This window comes from Coptis chinensis, chromosome 6 (genome assembly GCF_015680905.1).
Source record: "Coptis chinensis isolate HL-2020 chromosome 6, ASM1568090v1, whole genome shotgun sequence".
NCBI classification, from domain to species: Eukaryota; Viridiplantae; Streptophyta; class Magnoliopsida; order Ranunculales; family Ranunculaceae; genus Coptis; species Coptis chinensis.
In genome coordinates, this window is record NC_141461.1 from 66,066,169 (window position 1) to 66,081,539 (window position 15,371).

Consider the following 15,371-nt stretch of genomic DNA (forward strand, 5'->3'; position numbering starts at 1 on the left):
CCAGATCAAATTACCCGGTAGCCAGGCCATCCAATTTTGACTGCAAATGAAAGAAATAAGTCAAGATTATGGTAAGAATACAAATAAATAAAGGTTTATTCATGAACCACACAAGGGTTACAAGTATACACCTACTTATGCCGACCAATTTTTTTGCATTGGGATTATGACCTATAATCTCATTATTGTCACAGAAAGCATGTACTCTGATTTGAATGGTGCACTGGTAGCTCCAATAATAGTGCTGAAAGCAACATCTTGAAAAGGACCATGCTGATGGGGTCATTTTTGCTTATAAAACGTGGCTTAAGGAAGCAATAAGATCCTATGGTCCATCATAAACAGCTACTGATGCTATCTCACCGGCTGGTGACGGCGTCCCTGGTGACTATTTAATCTAAGACATAGAAAATGCACTCACCTTTAAGATCCCCAGCAAGAAGAAAACAACTCTGCAAACTATGGACAAACTTAAGGCAATCAACAGTCTTTGATGCTGCAGCCAAGGCCTGCAAATCGCAGAATATTTTAGAGATACAGTGCATTAAGAATTCTGCGAAAAAAACTATCTATTAATAAAACATCAACTAGATATTAATGTATTGGTAGCGTTGATCAATGAGGCAAATTCATTTGAGAAATTATCGCTGCCATGTGCACCTTATGCAAAGAATCACTAAATCAACTACTGGCTCACTATAGTTTACTAGATATATGTATAGTATTCTTCTTCTATTTTAAGGATCTCTTTGTTTCTACCACAAATCTTTGGCGGATGATCTAAAATGGATTTTGTTGTAGATAAAAGCAAAAAAAGAGTTTGTTGCATTTGTAGTTGTTCATGATCTAGGATTTGAAAGAAATGGGAGGCACTCTAAAGGAAGGTTCAAAAAGAATCTTATTGTGTCCATTCAAGCGCTGAAGTTGTCATTCTAGTGAAAGTTAACTCTTCAACAAGTTTAAGTATTTTTATATCAAAATTTTCGGTTCTTAGATGGAAAATGGATTATTTTCTTTGTTAGATTTTGAAAGCTACTTGCATGTTTTTAAATTTTAATATCGAGTTTCTTCTTAGATCAGACTATACTCCAAAAGATAAGATTGAAAAGAGAGATATACAGAGTTGAGACAAACTGAAGTAACAAAAACGAAGACTAGAACAGACCTGCCCAACCAGTTGTCCTCCAAAAACTTGTGCAAACCTCGGAGCATCTCGCAAAGTGAATCCATGTAAAGTGTTGACCTTAAAAAAACCAGAAACAAAAAGGATGAGTACAAATCACAATACTGGTAAATTATATCTTACTCATGAAAAAGTTGTGTTCATCTAATATATGAATTAATTAGATTGTGGTTTTTTTTTGTATCCTCTCCTAATACCAAGATGGTAAAAGAATCGAATAATGAAACTTACGTCTATTGGCTCCAACTGCAGTAAATGTTCCAACATTGAGCATAGTGTACCATCAACATTCCATATCGATTTTGGCTTCATTAAAGAACTGTATCTATTAGGCAACACCAAGCAGGTGAGCTGCCATCATCAAATTACAATGCATCAGAATCTAATCTATCTCGTCCTTGCTTTTCGGTGTGTGCATGTGTTGGTAGGGGGTGTAAATATGCTTAAATTGACACAATAACACTGGTATTTAAGAAGGTAAATACCTTAGACAAAACAATTACATCTGCCCGTGAGCGGGGAGTTATAGTACCTACAAGATCATTGATTTAGCAACATCAATAAACTTGAACAATTACATCAATAAACAACAACATGTTACCTCTCCATCCCATATGAAGTAAGTTCCATCCCCATTATCTCCTTCTCGAACAACGAGAGATCCTCGTGGGTCTACAACAACACAACATCCCAATCAAAAGCGGTTACAAATTCAAAACAAATTAATCTAAATTTTATTGTTTTTCTATGTTCTTACTTGAAATGTTTGAATTGAATAACACGTGCAATCTTCTTGAGAGATGAACTAGGGAGTCTCAGAGCAACGGAATGTGTCCCGAAACTCGATCTTGAATCTGAAAAAATGGTGTAAGCATCAATTGAATCAGCAATAATAATGGCAACGACGAAGTAAATTCTTAGATCCTCAATACCCAAATCAACGAAAGCGGTCGGGTAGGTGGTGCCTTTGGTTTCCCAACAACATCTCCTAATGGTGATATCAAGATGATGTTTCCAATCATGTACCCTGCATTTGTGCCAGGCTTAATTCCTATGCAAAATCAAGAACAACAGACTAACCTTGGTGCTGGTCTTTATGATGTGCCCACTTTCCCATTTATGCCTCCGATGTCTGGAATTCCTTCCAACACACTAATTCCTCTTAACTATATTGTACCCACAAGGAGAACTACTACTGAGGATGGAGCGATGACTGATGAGCATGGACAAGAGGGGCGGCAACAACATGCACCACAAAGACAAGTTGTTGTAAGGAGATTTCACTTCGCATTCCAACTTGACTTGTTGCCGATAATGAAGTTGGCGGATGTCATTTTGTGTTCAACCAAGATGGATCAAAAAGCGAGACTTGCCACGCTTTCGGGTTTTTGCAAAGACGGGTTTATTTCTATCAGACTAGAGCTCTCACTCCTTTGATACGGTGGCTTTCACAAGGCATGCATAGGGCAGCAACACCTCCACAACCACAACCTCCTGTTAGGGCTGAGAATGCTCTTGGTGCTGCTAGACCAGATGGTGAAAATGCTGCTCGAGCTGAGGGACAACCTAGAGATGAGAATCAGGGAGAGAATGAAAATCGACTAGTTGAACATGATAACCAGGTGGAACCCAATTGAAACGAGCGGCTTCAACCTGGAGGGTAATTGTAAAGGAGATTCAGACTATCATTGTTGGCTTCATCACTTCTCTTCTCCTAGGGTTTTATAATGTGGATTAGTGTTGCATTTATGAAGTCCTGATACCTCATGGAACTTGCTGTGAGCAGAAAAAATACAATGTAGACTAATATAGAAGAGGGAGTTTCAAATTTTTATATCCCCTTTACTTTCTTTGTTTCAATCTTGAGCTTTGTATCACAGTGTAATGTGTTCGGTTGAACCATAGTTTGAAAGTTACAAGTTGACAATTTAAAAAAAAAAAAATTGTATCAGCAATTGTAACGTGTCGAAAAAAAAATTCAATGAATGTTTAATTAAATTCACCTGCATTCGTGTCCATGATTAATTTTCCCTATCTTTCTCACACTCTTGACTTTTTGGTCAAGATGTGGAGACCTTCTATTATCACACTCATTGACTTTCATGCGTGGTTCTGAAAATTCTGAAATGACTTTATCCCGTAAACAATTGAAATTAGGGTTTTAATTGAAATTGAAACTTGCCCTGTCATCAATCATCAGATGCACTGAAAAATTAAACTCTTCAAACACAAGCAGAGAGAGGAGAGAGTCCTTACATTGTACTTCAGGATGTAGAAGGATGTGTCGCTAGCAATAGCCACTAAGTCACCACTATCGGCCCAATACAGATTCTGATATAGATAAGACGAGTACAGAGAATTTTGATTTCTTGTGTTCGAAGAAAAAAACTATTACTTGTGTTGGAAGGTTGACACTCAACAGCATTTCTCCAACATTATGAACCTCACATGCATCAAAAAATTACACATTTATTAGTGATATAAATGAAAATAAGAACTTCATATTAAAATAGATAATAAAAAGAAGAAGAAAAAAATAAACAAAAACTAACCAGGGGTTTACGCATCCCCGGCTGACTACTAATTGCTCCAAGTATCTCGACATCTGCCATCTGCACTAGAAACTTAAATACACAAAAGGCCTTGGTTTGTTTACAACAAGGCAAGTCACGACATAAAACCAATAAAAAGATTTGACAGCTAAAGAGTTTGTTATATTATTACAACTACACAAGACTAACCACGTAAAAATTTCAAGGCATGACAATGCACCCAAAAAGTTCCAAGTCATGGCAACCACAACCACATAAAAATATGTCTTGAGCTTAAACTAAAGCAGGAAGAGCAAAAAGTAGAGAAATCCAAAAAAGGTCTAAAACCTACAAACATCAATCCTACAAACATCAATCATACTTCAATCGCCCATCAAGCCAAGCTATACACCCTCCTTCAAGCCAAGCATTCAAAGTTTCATTACCATCTTGTGGACCATCATAAACAACAGCATCGGGAACCATTACTTCATCAATATACACTCTTCTCTCTCCACCAACCAGAATTCTGCTATGACAAATTTTTGCACTTACATCAATAGACCCTTTAGCAACTTCTGTACCAAACTTATCTAGTAATGTGACTCTAGGCTGTTCAAGCGACCCAAAAGCAGGAGTCAAGTTCTGAGGGGTTGTTGGAGAATGGCGTTGAGCGGAACTAGAACCAATTTCAGTTCTGGGTGTAGCCACACCCATATGTGGTTCGGCATTGGCTGTCACGTTATTACCTGCCGTAGTATTGCCTAGTTGTTGTTGAAGGAGAACCTGTGCGGGTATAGATGATGACATGATAATTTTAAAGTGTGGATTACATATTACTAACTCTAACTATTAACCGTAATTGCCAAGAAAAAACTGACCTTGAGCATTGATTTGATCTCAGACATGTTTGTCTCGACCTTTGATTTAAATGTAGCCACATCGGCCTCAACCTTTGCAACTGATGTAGTAGCCATTTGGTTGAGTAAAGTGTTTGCGACAGCAGCATGTTGTAGTTGCTTCCTAGTGATATTAGAACCAACTCCACGAACACAGTTCTTCTTATCCTTGCCAAGTACTTCAGCCAATGCATTGGAGTCGATGTCTCCCGTGTCAGTCTCTCCAGATGCTAATCTTCTTTCTTTAACTGCTTTCACTTGATCCTGCATTTATTTGTTTTTTTTTTAAAAGAGCAATCAAATAGCCCAAAATATACCCGGTAGCAATCAAAAACTGAAGTTATCAAATAGATAGCAGTAAAACTTCTACTAACATATTTTTCCCAAGCACTTTCCAAAATTGTTCCATCACTGCGTTCACGGCCCTTAAGCTAATCATCAACTCGAGTTATTTTTGCTTGAGGGTTTTGTTGTTGCTACAGGCAAATAATCATTGCTTAGTAATAGTGGTTCAAAAAGGACAACAATAGTATTCATATCTATATACATAATCAAAAGGCTTAATAATTTAGAAAATGATACGTACCAGATCGTTATGCCTTTGGGAGAAGGTTCTCCTACCATTAGTACTACCAATAGTATTCATGGCCCTATTTGCCGCATTTTTCACATTCCTTTCTTTTACTTTAGTTTGAAGCTCATAGTCGACAAAATCTACCCAAAGAATTTGGATTAATAGCAGGTGGGCAGTTTGCCTTAGTTGCTTCAATGTTTTCAGCTTTCTCCAAAAACTTTGACCTATACGTCGCTTTCTGTGTCCTAAGTTTTTAAGAATAATTTGTCTCGACCAACGGACGAGCTTCAAAGTTTTCGACATTAAATTCGAATTCCTCCTATCATGAGTACAGTTGATAAGAAACAATATATTAAGACATAGCTGAATGGTAAAGTTGATTATTTAATTAACACATTAAATAAATAAATAAAAATAATTACCGTCAAGGCTTTCCAAATTGCATCCTTAAAGCCATCATCCACTAGTCTCCAATCCTTGGTGTTGATAGGGATATTAAGCCTCACTTCATTCCCTATTACAGTTTTGAACTTGCTTGCATTTTGTCCAACAATTTGGCCATTAGGCCATAACTCAACAAGCACTTTCCCGGAGGGACCCATTAATTGTGTCTTCTTGGATGAGTGAGAAGTGCATTGACTGTGGGAGAAGAGGCATCGATGCACTAGGGTGTGCTTGTTGTACCACGATTCCATTATTTAAAAATAGCCTAACAATTTCCAACAACATTTGAAAATAAATTATTAAGGATTTCATAACACTTAAAATATGACATAACCAATTATTCAAAAAGAACAAAAAGAAATAAAAGAATATGCACTATCAAATTAACCATAATATCCAAAATTAATTTTCCAAACTACTAAAAAATCTTAAGATGATCATCAAAAAAGGAAGGCAGACATTTGAACATGTTTTTAAAATTATTGCACACTACAATCAACGACGTGGTTCTAACAATGATCTCAAATGAGGTTGCTCTGCAAGAGTAGATTGGAAGTCTTCTAGTTCTGGTGCTTCTAGCTTTTCCACTTTGCTAGTCATTCGCCTTGGTGAATGTATGACCACCCACCAATCAGGATATTTCAAATCCCTTGAATAGAACACTTGATGGGCTTCTTTGGCACAAATGGCCGACTCATCTAACATTTTGTCAGAACTCTTGAGCCGATTAAAATTTACCACCACCAAGTTAGAGTCTGGGCATAGCTTACATCCATTGGTCTTATCTTCCACCCTAACTTGATCCAATAAAACACCACTTCCTTGAAATTTGTGTAATTCACCTCTAGTATCTATTTGATGACTCCATACCACCTAGCAGACACATCGATAGGATTTTTATCTTTCCTATTTGATGTAAATGTAGTAATTGAACTCATGCAAACTCCACAGTCTTGCGTAAGAACGGTTTTATCGTGAGACTTAGTAAAAAATACATAACCATTGATGTGATACTTTCGAAAAGTTTTATCTTTGAACAATGGCCCTCTAGCAAAGAACCACAATTCAGATGAAGTGTCGCCATTCTCCAATAACTACAGAGAGAACATACCACAATTCAAAAAGTGAAAATAACATAAAAGCATAACTTACTATCCTAATTAACAAAGACCTTATTATATAACCAGTCGATAAAATCTGTTTGTATCTCTACTTCTGTCTTTGCTATTCCTTTTCTGCTACCTCGGGAACTAGATTGCAAAGACTCACGATACTCACTACAATTTATTCAAAGAAGTTAGCATATATGTGTGAATTTATTAATAGGTAAGTAAACATTCATGCCAAAAACTAACACCTGTAGTGATCATCAAGTTCATCGACTTCCAAGCGGAAAAGTAGCCATCTACGGATTTGTACAAATTGCTCCTTCGACAAAATCACATCTTTACCTTCAAGCATAGAACCCTCATCGCTATATTCATTTTCATCTAGAAACACTTGACCAGTGGTTTTGTGATTCTTGGGCTGTGAATTTGGAATGTACTCCATTGCATACCTAACAGACTCTGAGACAAGATACGACTCTGCAATCGATCTTTCAACAAATCGTTTGTTACCGGATATATCTTTGCACTCCTTCATTGACCTAATTAAGTGATAAACCCATGAATGCATTAATTAATTTAATTTAAAAGCAAGGAAAAAAAATTGGGATTGAAAGAAGAATTATTTACCGCTCAAACGGATACATCCAACGATCTCGAGCTGGTCCACACATCAATGCCTCATCAGCTAGATGCACAACAAGGTGAATGCTAATATCAAAAAATGATGGTGGAAAGTACTTTTCCAACACGCACAACGCCTCTGCAACCATGTACTTTGCATCTTGGATTTCTTTTCGAATTACAACTTTTGAACACAAAAGGTTAAAAAATAAGCTTATCTGATGAAGAGCTTTCCGCAAAGCAGGATGAGTTGGAAAAGCATGTTGAAGTAGCACGGGCAAAAGATATTGCATAATCACATGATAGTCGTGTGACTTCATTACAAGCAAACCGGGTGGATCAAGACTGACAATGTTACTCAAATTAGATGAAAAACCTGAAGGGGGCCTCAAAGTTTTCAAAGTTTTAAGGAAATCCATCTTCTCTGCCTTATCTAGGAAGAACGGTGCTATAGGTTTAACTTGTTTCCCACTTGCAGGGTCAATTTGCATCCACTGATCCCAGTGTATGCCAAGTTCCCTCATATCCTCTCGTGCCTGGACTGTATCTTTCGATTTGTCTTTCTTATTAAGGATCGTGTCTAGTATTTGCTCTGCAACATTCTTTTCAATGTGCATCACATCAATAACATGACGAACTTTGTGATAGATCCAGTAAACAAGGAAAAACAATATGGACTTTCTATACCATGCCGATGTTACTTCATTACCTTCATTGTCGTCAACCACAATTTGACCACCTCTCTTTTCGCTGACCAGGTTTATACTTCACATAACTCAATGTTTGCAAAAGTACATCGCCATTTAATCGTTGAGGAGGAGTTATACGCTCTTCTTTCTTGCTACCCACTAGTCCCAAGTACTTGCCATTCCTAAACGGGTGATTACCTTTAAGGAATATACGGTAATCTAAGTATACATTTTTCCTACTAGACTTCAAATATATGGAAGAAGTATTGTCACCACAAACAGGACAAGCTTTGTAACCATGTGTTACGCAGCCCACTGAGTTTCCATATGCAGGCAAATCATGGATACCCCACATTAGCATAGCCTTCAAAGTGAAGTTTTCTCTTTTGTTCATGTCATAAGCCGGCACTCCTTTCCACAACTCTTTCAACTCATCGTACAATGGTTCAAGAAAAACATCGATGTCTCTTTTTGGTGCCTTTGGACCAGGTATAAGTAAAGACAACATCTGAAACTCTACTTTCATGCACATAGAAGGGGGGGAGATTGTAAGGCACAGTGATAACAGGCCAACAACTATAACTAGTAGACTGAATGCCACGTGGATTAAACCCATCGGTTGCAATTGCAAGCCAAACATTGCCCTGCTCATTAGCAAAGTTTGGCCACTTTTCTTTACAAATTTTCCACTGACCTGAATCAATTGGATGACGCATATAAGCTGCAGAAGTCTCTGCTCGTGCATGCCATGTCATCTCATGCGCTATCCACGGTATAGTATATAACCGCTTGAGTCTTGGAATTAAAGGAAAATGTCTCAGTACCTTGTTAGGCTCCTTGGAATTCTTCTTCCCTTTACTCCCCTCCTTAACTTTAAACCTTGGTGCTTGGCACTTGAGACATTCTGTCAAATCTTTGTTCGTCTTCCAATATAAGATACAATTGTTCTCACACGCATGAATGCACGTAGCCTTCATTCCTAAGTCTTTCAACATCTCCTTCATTACCGGATACTTCTAAGGGACGGTGTTACCTTTAGGCAACCATCGCCTCAACAAGGATAAGAGTACTGTCATACCCGTTCCAGACCAACCAAATTCCTTTTTTACGTTATGAAGTTCTACAAGTGCTGAGAGAGTTGTCTTAGGACCCTCACATGTAGGATACAATTTTCAGTTTCTTTTTTCTTATAATCGTAATACCTCTTTCCTATGTCTGGTTCAGGAACATAAGGTTCATCAAATTCAATTCCCAAACTACCATCACATGTCACCGCATCACCGTGTAATCCAAAAGCAGAGTCGACAAAGTTTTCCATCCCAATCCCGACATCCCCAATGGTTTCTTCCTCAGTGTCCCCCATCTCAAACCCATCATCAACCGAGGTTTTTTCCCCAATATTTGCAACCAATGAAGGATGAACAGTAGCGTTAGATAAGTCCTCACCGTGTAAAGTCCATACACGATAGGACTTCTCTATACCTTTTGAGATTAAATGGTATCCAACCTCTTTATAAGTCAACCAATACCTATTCCGGCACTTCTTGCATGAACAAGGACACTTCTTCCCGCCCAACTTCCACAATGCAAATTTAAGAAAACCGCAACTCCCAATGAATGAATAGACGCCTCTTTCGTTTTCACTCATCCATTCTTTGTCTATTGGTTCTGACATTCTATACTATATTTAGAAACCAAGGAAAATAATAGTCAACATAAATACCAATTAGCTAGTTTTCCAACTATGTATAAACAAAAAACAAGAAAGAAGCGGCATCATAAATATAAAATAATATACACTTTACATCGTAAAATAAAAACTAAATAAAAACAAGTAAATAAGTCCATCCAATCCTAAATTAGACATGTTTATTATAGAACTAAGGAATAATACTCTTCAAAGAAATATACATGGTCCCTTCACCAAGTAAATATTTTTTAGGTTGAAAAGATAAGATTCAAATGTAGGTAACATTGTTTTCAATCCATATGGGCGCAAAGTTAGAACACTAAAATTTGCAGGTGTATAGCTCGTAAGCTTAATGCAACATATAATTTCCACCATATCTACAACTCAAAACTAACAAATACAATGAATATATGTCATAAGCCCATATTTTTGAATGAAAGAGCCACTAGGAAATTGTATTTGTGAGTACAGATGCTACTTTAGCACTACCTATTGATTTTCTTTATTCTAGTGCAAGGCAACTAATGCAATTAAATATGCATGGACCTAAAAGAAAAGGTCTAGCCTAGTTATATTCTTATATCCTCAACAACTAATTATCACATTTCAAGTAGTATGTAATCCGGGGAGCTATGTACATAACCTACAAGGAAGCAAACTTTTATAACCACATCTATTAAACCAATAAAGATTAATATTTTACCTCAAAATTAGACTTAGCTGCAACAAGTGAAACTTTTGAGAAAATCAGTCAACCCTTCAAAAAGGAAACATATCAAGTATGAGAAAAAACAGATACACAATGGATAAGTGTCATACACCAACATTTTTAGAAAATTGTATCCACGACTCCACTAACACATCTATCTTTCTCAATGAATAAAAAATAATAATTACGGAATCACTAACTAAAAGAAATTCTATCTTACAGTTGTTTCTCTAAGCCAACTGCCTAGTATGCACTACTCCCACTTACAAATCACAGACAACAACAAACTGAGGGTGCTATGAATAGATTAACATACAATCAATCAGTATTTTCCAGTGAATTCTCAATCAAATCATGCATACATTCGACTAATCTGAGCAACAATCAACAGTTAACTTAACAGTATTCTCTAAACATGAAGTTTGTTGAGTATTTCAGTATTAATTTCTATTTAATACTGAAATTAGCTCGAAACACTAACAAGGATCTATATTAGAAAAATAAAAACAAAGATTTCATTATAGTTTATCATTAGTGAAAAAAATATGTTTACAAACAACCAAGAGGAGAGAGAGAAAGAGAGAGTCAGCAAAAAAGTAACCTTTTTTAATCGAGAATCTGTGAAGAGATTGACTTGGTTCGTCGAGAATGAGAAATTGGAGAAGATGCGAATAGAAGCTAGGGTTCTTCAAAGAGAGAGAGAGAGTGGTTTTTTTTTTGGGTGAACTAGTATTACCCCCCCCCCCCCACTAGATGGGAAATTAGGGTCTCCCCCCTAAATACACACAAAAAATTTTTGGTTAACCCACTTTGACTTTTTTTTTGTGTGTATTTAAGGGGGAGACCCTAATTTCCCATCTAGTGGGGGGGAAATCCTAATTGGCTCATCTAGTGGGGGGGTAATACTAGTTAACCCTTTTTTTTTTTTTTTTTCTGGCCATACGAAAAAAGAGGCGAGATTAGAATTTCTTTCTAAGTGTTAGCCGAAAAAAATAAGAAAAAAGAAGGGGGAAATGTGACCGCGTTACCAAATTTGCCCGCTTGTGATATTTTTTTTATTTTTCAATTTATTATGCATATTTGTTTCCTTTTCTAACGGATATAAATGTTAGCATATCCCAAAATAACCGTGAAAACATTATTAAATATTAATTCAAGATTTTAAGTAACGCTTGTTGTAGTAAGTAACGGATATAACTGTTACTGCATCAGTAACAGTTATATCCGTTACTTATTGAAAATTTGCACTGTTACAAAATAGCTATTATGTTGTAGTGTCAAGAGAGTGTGAGTGTGGTAGTAGTTGTTCTTCATGAAGCTCAGATGATGCGAAGTATGACATACTAGGCTTTTCAACCACTTGAATGATGGTTTATTTCATCACCACATGCTTTCAAGAACTCCAAGAACTCTTCATCTAGCTTTGGTGAATCTACAAAATTGGAGTCAATGTTGGCATCTTTAAGAAAATCATCGATTTTGTCCATCGTTAAGTCTACAACGACCAAGCTAGATTGGGATCCACATTCTACCATAGATTTTATTTCTTCTTTTTCTGGCAATTCAATCAAAGCGAGGTTCTCATTAACTGGAATGATAGGCTCATGAGTTTGTATCTTGGGCAAAGTTTCTTTATTGGGCAGGTTGAGAGAATTATGAAGGAGCTAAAAAGCAATTGGCTTAAATGCAAATTTGAGGTTTCTTTGAAATGGTTTAGTGGTGCAGTCCTCAAAAATTGATGGATTTTTTTATAAATGGACGATGGCTTTCCAGAGGTGTTAAATTAGGATGGTGATGGTTGGGTGGTGATTCTTCATATGATCTCGAAGACTCAGAGAATTCCTCATCTAGTTTTGGTGTTTCTACAAGATTGTTGTTCATATCTGCAATAGTAAGGATGTCACAAATTTGTTCCATCGATAAGTCTGGAATGGCCAAACTAAATTGAGATCCACTTTTCACTATAGAATTTATATCCTCTTCTCTAGGCACTTGATTTTCTTTGTCCTTTTTATTATTGTCCAAGTGTGTTGAGTCCAACACATACTCTAGAATTTCTTCTGTCGGAGTGTTCTCATGCATATAGTCATCATCATAGAATAATCTGGAATTCACACGATAGTTAGGTGGATGGTGATGGGGTTTTAATTGGTCATACATATCAGGAAGGGCTTTAGCAATTGGCTTTGTTATAGTAGTACCTTGTTTCACTTGTTGGTTGGGTTCTAGATTGGTAGGGAGAATATTAGTCTCAGATGTGGTATTGATTGAAGTGGATTGGAGAGAACACAAGGTCTTTGCTATTTGCTGAATTTGTAATGTTTGCTCAGTCATTACCTAGTAAAGTTGATATGTGATAAATGGTGGAGTGGGATATGAATTTGAAATGGATGGTGATGGACCTTAGGTGAAACCGCGCGCACTCTGACTGACCAGGTGGATATATGAATGATGGTTAACTATTTGTGGTGAAACTCCATGAATTGTCTACATGATTAGAAAACTCTTGTGTGTATTGGGTACTAGGGAAATTTGAAAATTGAGGTTCATAATCGTAAGAATATTCCATAAGAGGCTCGAACTCAGTATATAATGTGTATTGAGACTCCCAATGATAAGGACTACCACAACAAGAACAAGGTTCTAGGTTTTCATTGTAATTTCATGAATATTGCAATGCATATTGATAAGCCATGGATGCTCAAACAAAGATGATGCACAAATAGCATAAATTCATTTTTTTTGAATTTGTATATAAAAACTTTGAAAGTCTGTAAATTTGATGCTATGCCCTGTTCGAATCGGACAGTTGGGCGCAAAACTAGGCTTTGGGGCTCTACACGCTTTAAAAGGGAAGATCACTACTTCACCACGTGGGGTGCTACCAAGAATCTCACTCGCAATGAAATGAGGGAGGGGAGTGAGGAAAGTAGTTGGTCAATTGGAATCTGGTAGTTTCCCACTCTCAATCTTCATGTTAAGTGTTTGTCTTGTGGACGTGACTAGATTGGCTCTACTTGGTTGATTTTAAATTTTAGTTTAGTCAATATAGCATTTGAATCACGCAACGTCTGTTAACTAAAGTGGGGATTAATCCCACTTGTTGTTTGTTATGGCTCAGGTTTAGCCTTTAGCTCGTAAAGTAAATACAATACGAAAATTTAACACGGAGTCACGCAAGCATGCTTTTGTAAACAACAAAGTATCCTCTGAATTTGACGGGGAGTTGCGAGGAGGTTAAGAGATTACCTCCCAAGTGTGCGTACACGTACTTGGGGATGGAGATGACGTGGTGGGGTTTGACTAAGTATTTGGGTGTCTTCATACGTCAAACCCACCTTTCGAGCTTCACGTTATTTCGGTTACAAAATTTCTAAACTAAACCCACATTTTGGGTTGGAATAGTGGCAAAGCCAATAGGTTTACAAATTTACCTTCGTGGGGCTCAATTAACAGAAATGTAAAGCAAGAAGTAACTAAGTTAAAATTTCTTAACTAATCAGGATTTAACTATTAACTATGTGATTAAAAAAGGATAACAAGAATTGTCAAAGATTGAATTTTTAATACCCAAGTTGATTTGTAATGCGCGAGCATTTTGTTACACGACTCGCCTCGCGCATTCAAATATCCCAAGTAGATCAAATATCCAACACTTGGTAAGTTGTCAAACTTAAAACAAAAGACAATTACTTCCTATTTTAAGCCTAAGTTGATATTATCCTAATTTTTATTTTATTATTATTATTATATATATATAAATAATAATAAAGATAATGTCAAAATATGATATTATCCTAAAAATCTAACATTTATCAAATAAAGATAATAAACTATATAGAGGTATTATTACTATTAGTTAACCTTATATATACTTATATAGAGGTAATTAGTACTATTAACTCTTGTGATACTTTTTATCATTCCCCAATAATAACCGGATAATAACAAGGCGAAGTTTAAATGAAATTACTGCCAACTAGAATTTCAAAGTGGTGGGGTCAGTTGCCTAAAACAGCACTTATCTGGGGTTGGTAACCAAGTGACAAGGTGTAAGGAAGTCCCTGGACATGTAAGAATTGCAATGCGAGACATACTACAGGATGGCATAAATAAAATACTTAAAAGACGATAGCGTGAAACTTAAATTGAGGAGACAATGTTCGCGAATTTGGACAATGATTCTAATGATTTTGACGCAGAAGAAGAAGTAAGAGCATACGAAGGGAGGGGTACGGTGAGGAGTTTCAGGGCATGCAACATGCACGAAGAAACTATGTAGCTGACTAATGGGAAGAAAGACAGCTAGAAAAGGAAGGAGAACAGGCAAGAAATTTTCAACATCGTACTACTTTTGTGTCAGGAAGTGGCTCTGGATCAAGCAACAAAGGAAAGGGATTCATGGGTTTGAGGAGGTCCAAAACCATGAGACAACAAATAATTGATCCATACACTATTAGACAGCCCGGACACGACCAACCTAGTGTCAAAAATGTGGGTAAAATGAAGGCATTTGGGTAGAAGTTGGGTAGACGGATCAGTTCATGGTTCAATTTTGCTGGAGTACCTCCACATGCATTAACAACAAACAATCCATACTACCAACCAACTATTGATTTCATCACGAAATATCCTACTGGAGTGAAAGGACCAACTGCTGAAGAGGTACTGGGAAAATATTTAAAGGTGGAAAATGATGATATCGACAAATTCAAAATGGAAGTGGCAGAGAAGTATCCAACTTATGGATGTACCATCATGTGTGATGGTTGGTCTGGGACAAGAAAGATATCCCTCGCTAACTTTATGGTCTATTGTGACGGGGAAACAATTTTCAAAAAGTCTTTCAATGTCACCATTGAGCCAAAAGATCACAAAACTGTATTTAAGTTAATGAAAAAGGTTGTTGATGAGATAGGTGC

At 36.7% G+C, this 15,371-nt stretch overlaps 1 protein-coding gene, 1 long non-coding RNA gene and 1 pseudogene across 2 annotated transcripts; 1 reads left to right on the forward strand and 2 right to left on the reverse strand.

The window, feature by feature from the left end:
* Nucleotides 1-131: 131 nt before the first annotated feature.
* On the reverse strand, nucleotides 132-1,687 carry LOC147494005 (uncharacterized). The gene is made up of 4 exons (XR_015200022.1): nucleotides 1,669-1,687; nucleotides 1,415-1,534; nucleotides 422-509; nucleotides 132-257 (listed from the first exon to the last, which is right to left on the reverse strand). It is a non-coding gene; the product is annotated as an uncharacterized LOC147494005 (long non-coding RNA).
* Nucleotides 1,688-2,045: 358 nt separating this feature from the next.
* On the forward strand, nucleotides 2,046-2,950 carry LOC147494006 (uncharacterized; annotated as a pseudogene).
* A 4,031-nt stretch (nucleotides 2,951-6,981) lies between these two features.
* LOC147494007 (uncharacterized) lies at nucleotides 6,982-9,054 on the reverse strand. The gene is made up of 4 exons (XM_086568012.1): nucleotides 8,875-9,054; nucleotides 8,224-8,744; nucleotides 7,368-8,111; nucleotides 6,982-7,279 (listed from the first exon to the last, which is right to left on the reverse strand). The coding sequence occupies exons 1-4, from the start codon at nucleotides 9,052-9,054 to the stop codon at nucleotides 6,982-6,984; spliced, it is 1,743 nt and encodes a 580-aa protein (XP_086424138.1).
* Nucleotides 9,055-15,371: the final 6,317 nt, after the last annotated feature.

What these genes read in the sequence shown, in the direction of transcription:
- LOC147494007 (XM_086568012.1), bottom strand. Translation starts at nt 9,054, where the DNA reads ATGAAGGAGATGTTGAAAGACTTAGGAATGAAGGCTACGTGCATTCAT. An exon ending in ATTCCAAGGAGCCTAACAAG is followed by an intron (nt 8,745 to 8,874) that starts GTACTGAGACAT and finishes CAATTGATTCAG; the next exon opens with GTCAGTGGAAAATTTGTAAA. An exon ending in TGGATGTATCCGTTTGAGCG is followed by an intron (nt 7,280 to 7,367) that starts GTAAATAATTCT and finishes TCACTTAATTAG; the next exon opens with GTCAATGAAGGAGTGCAAAG.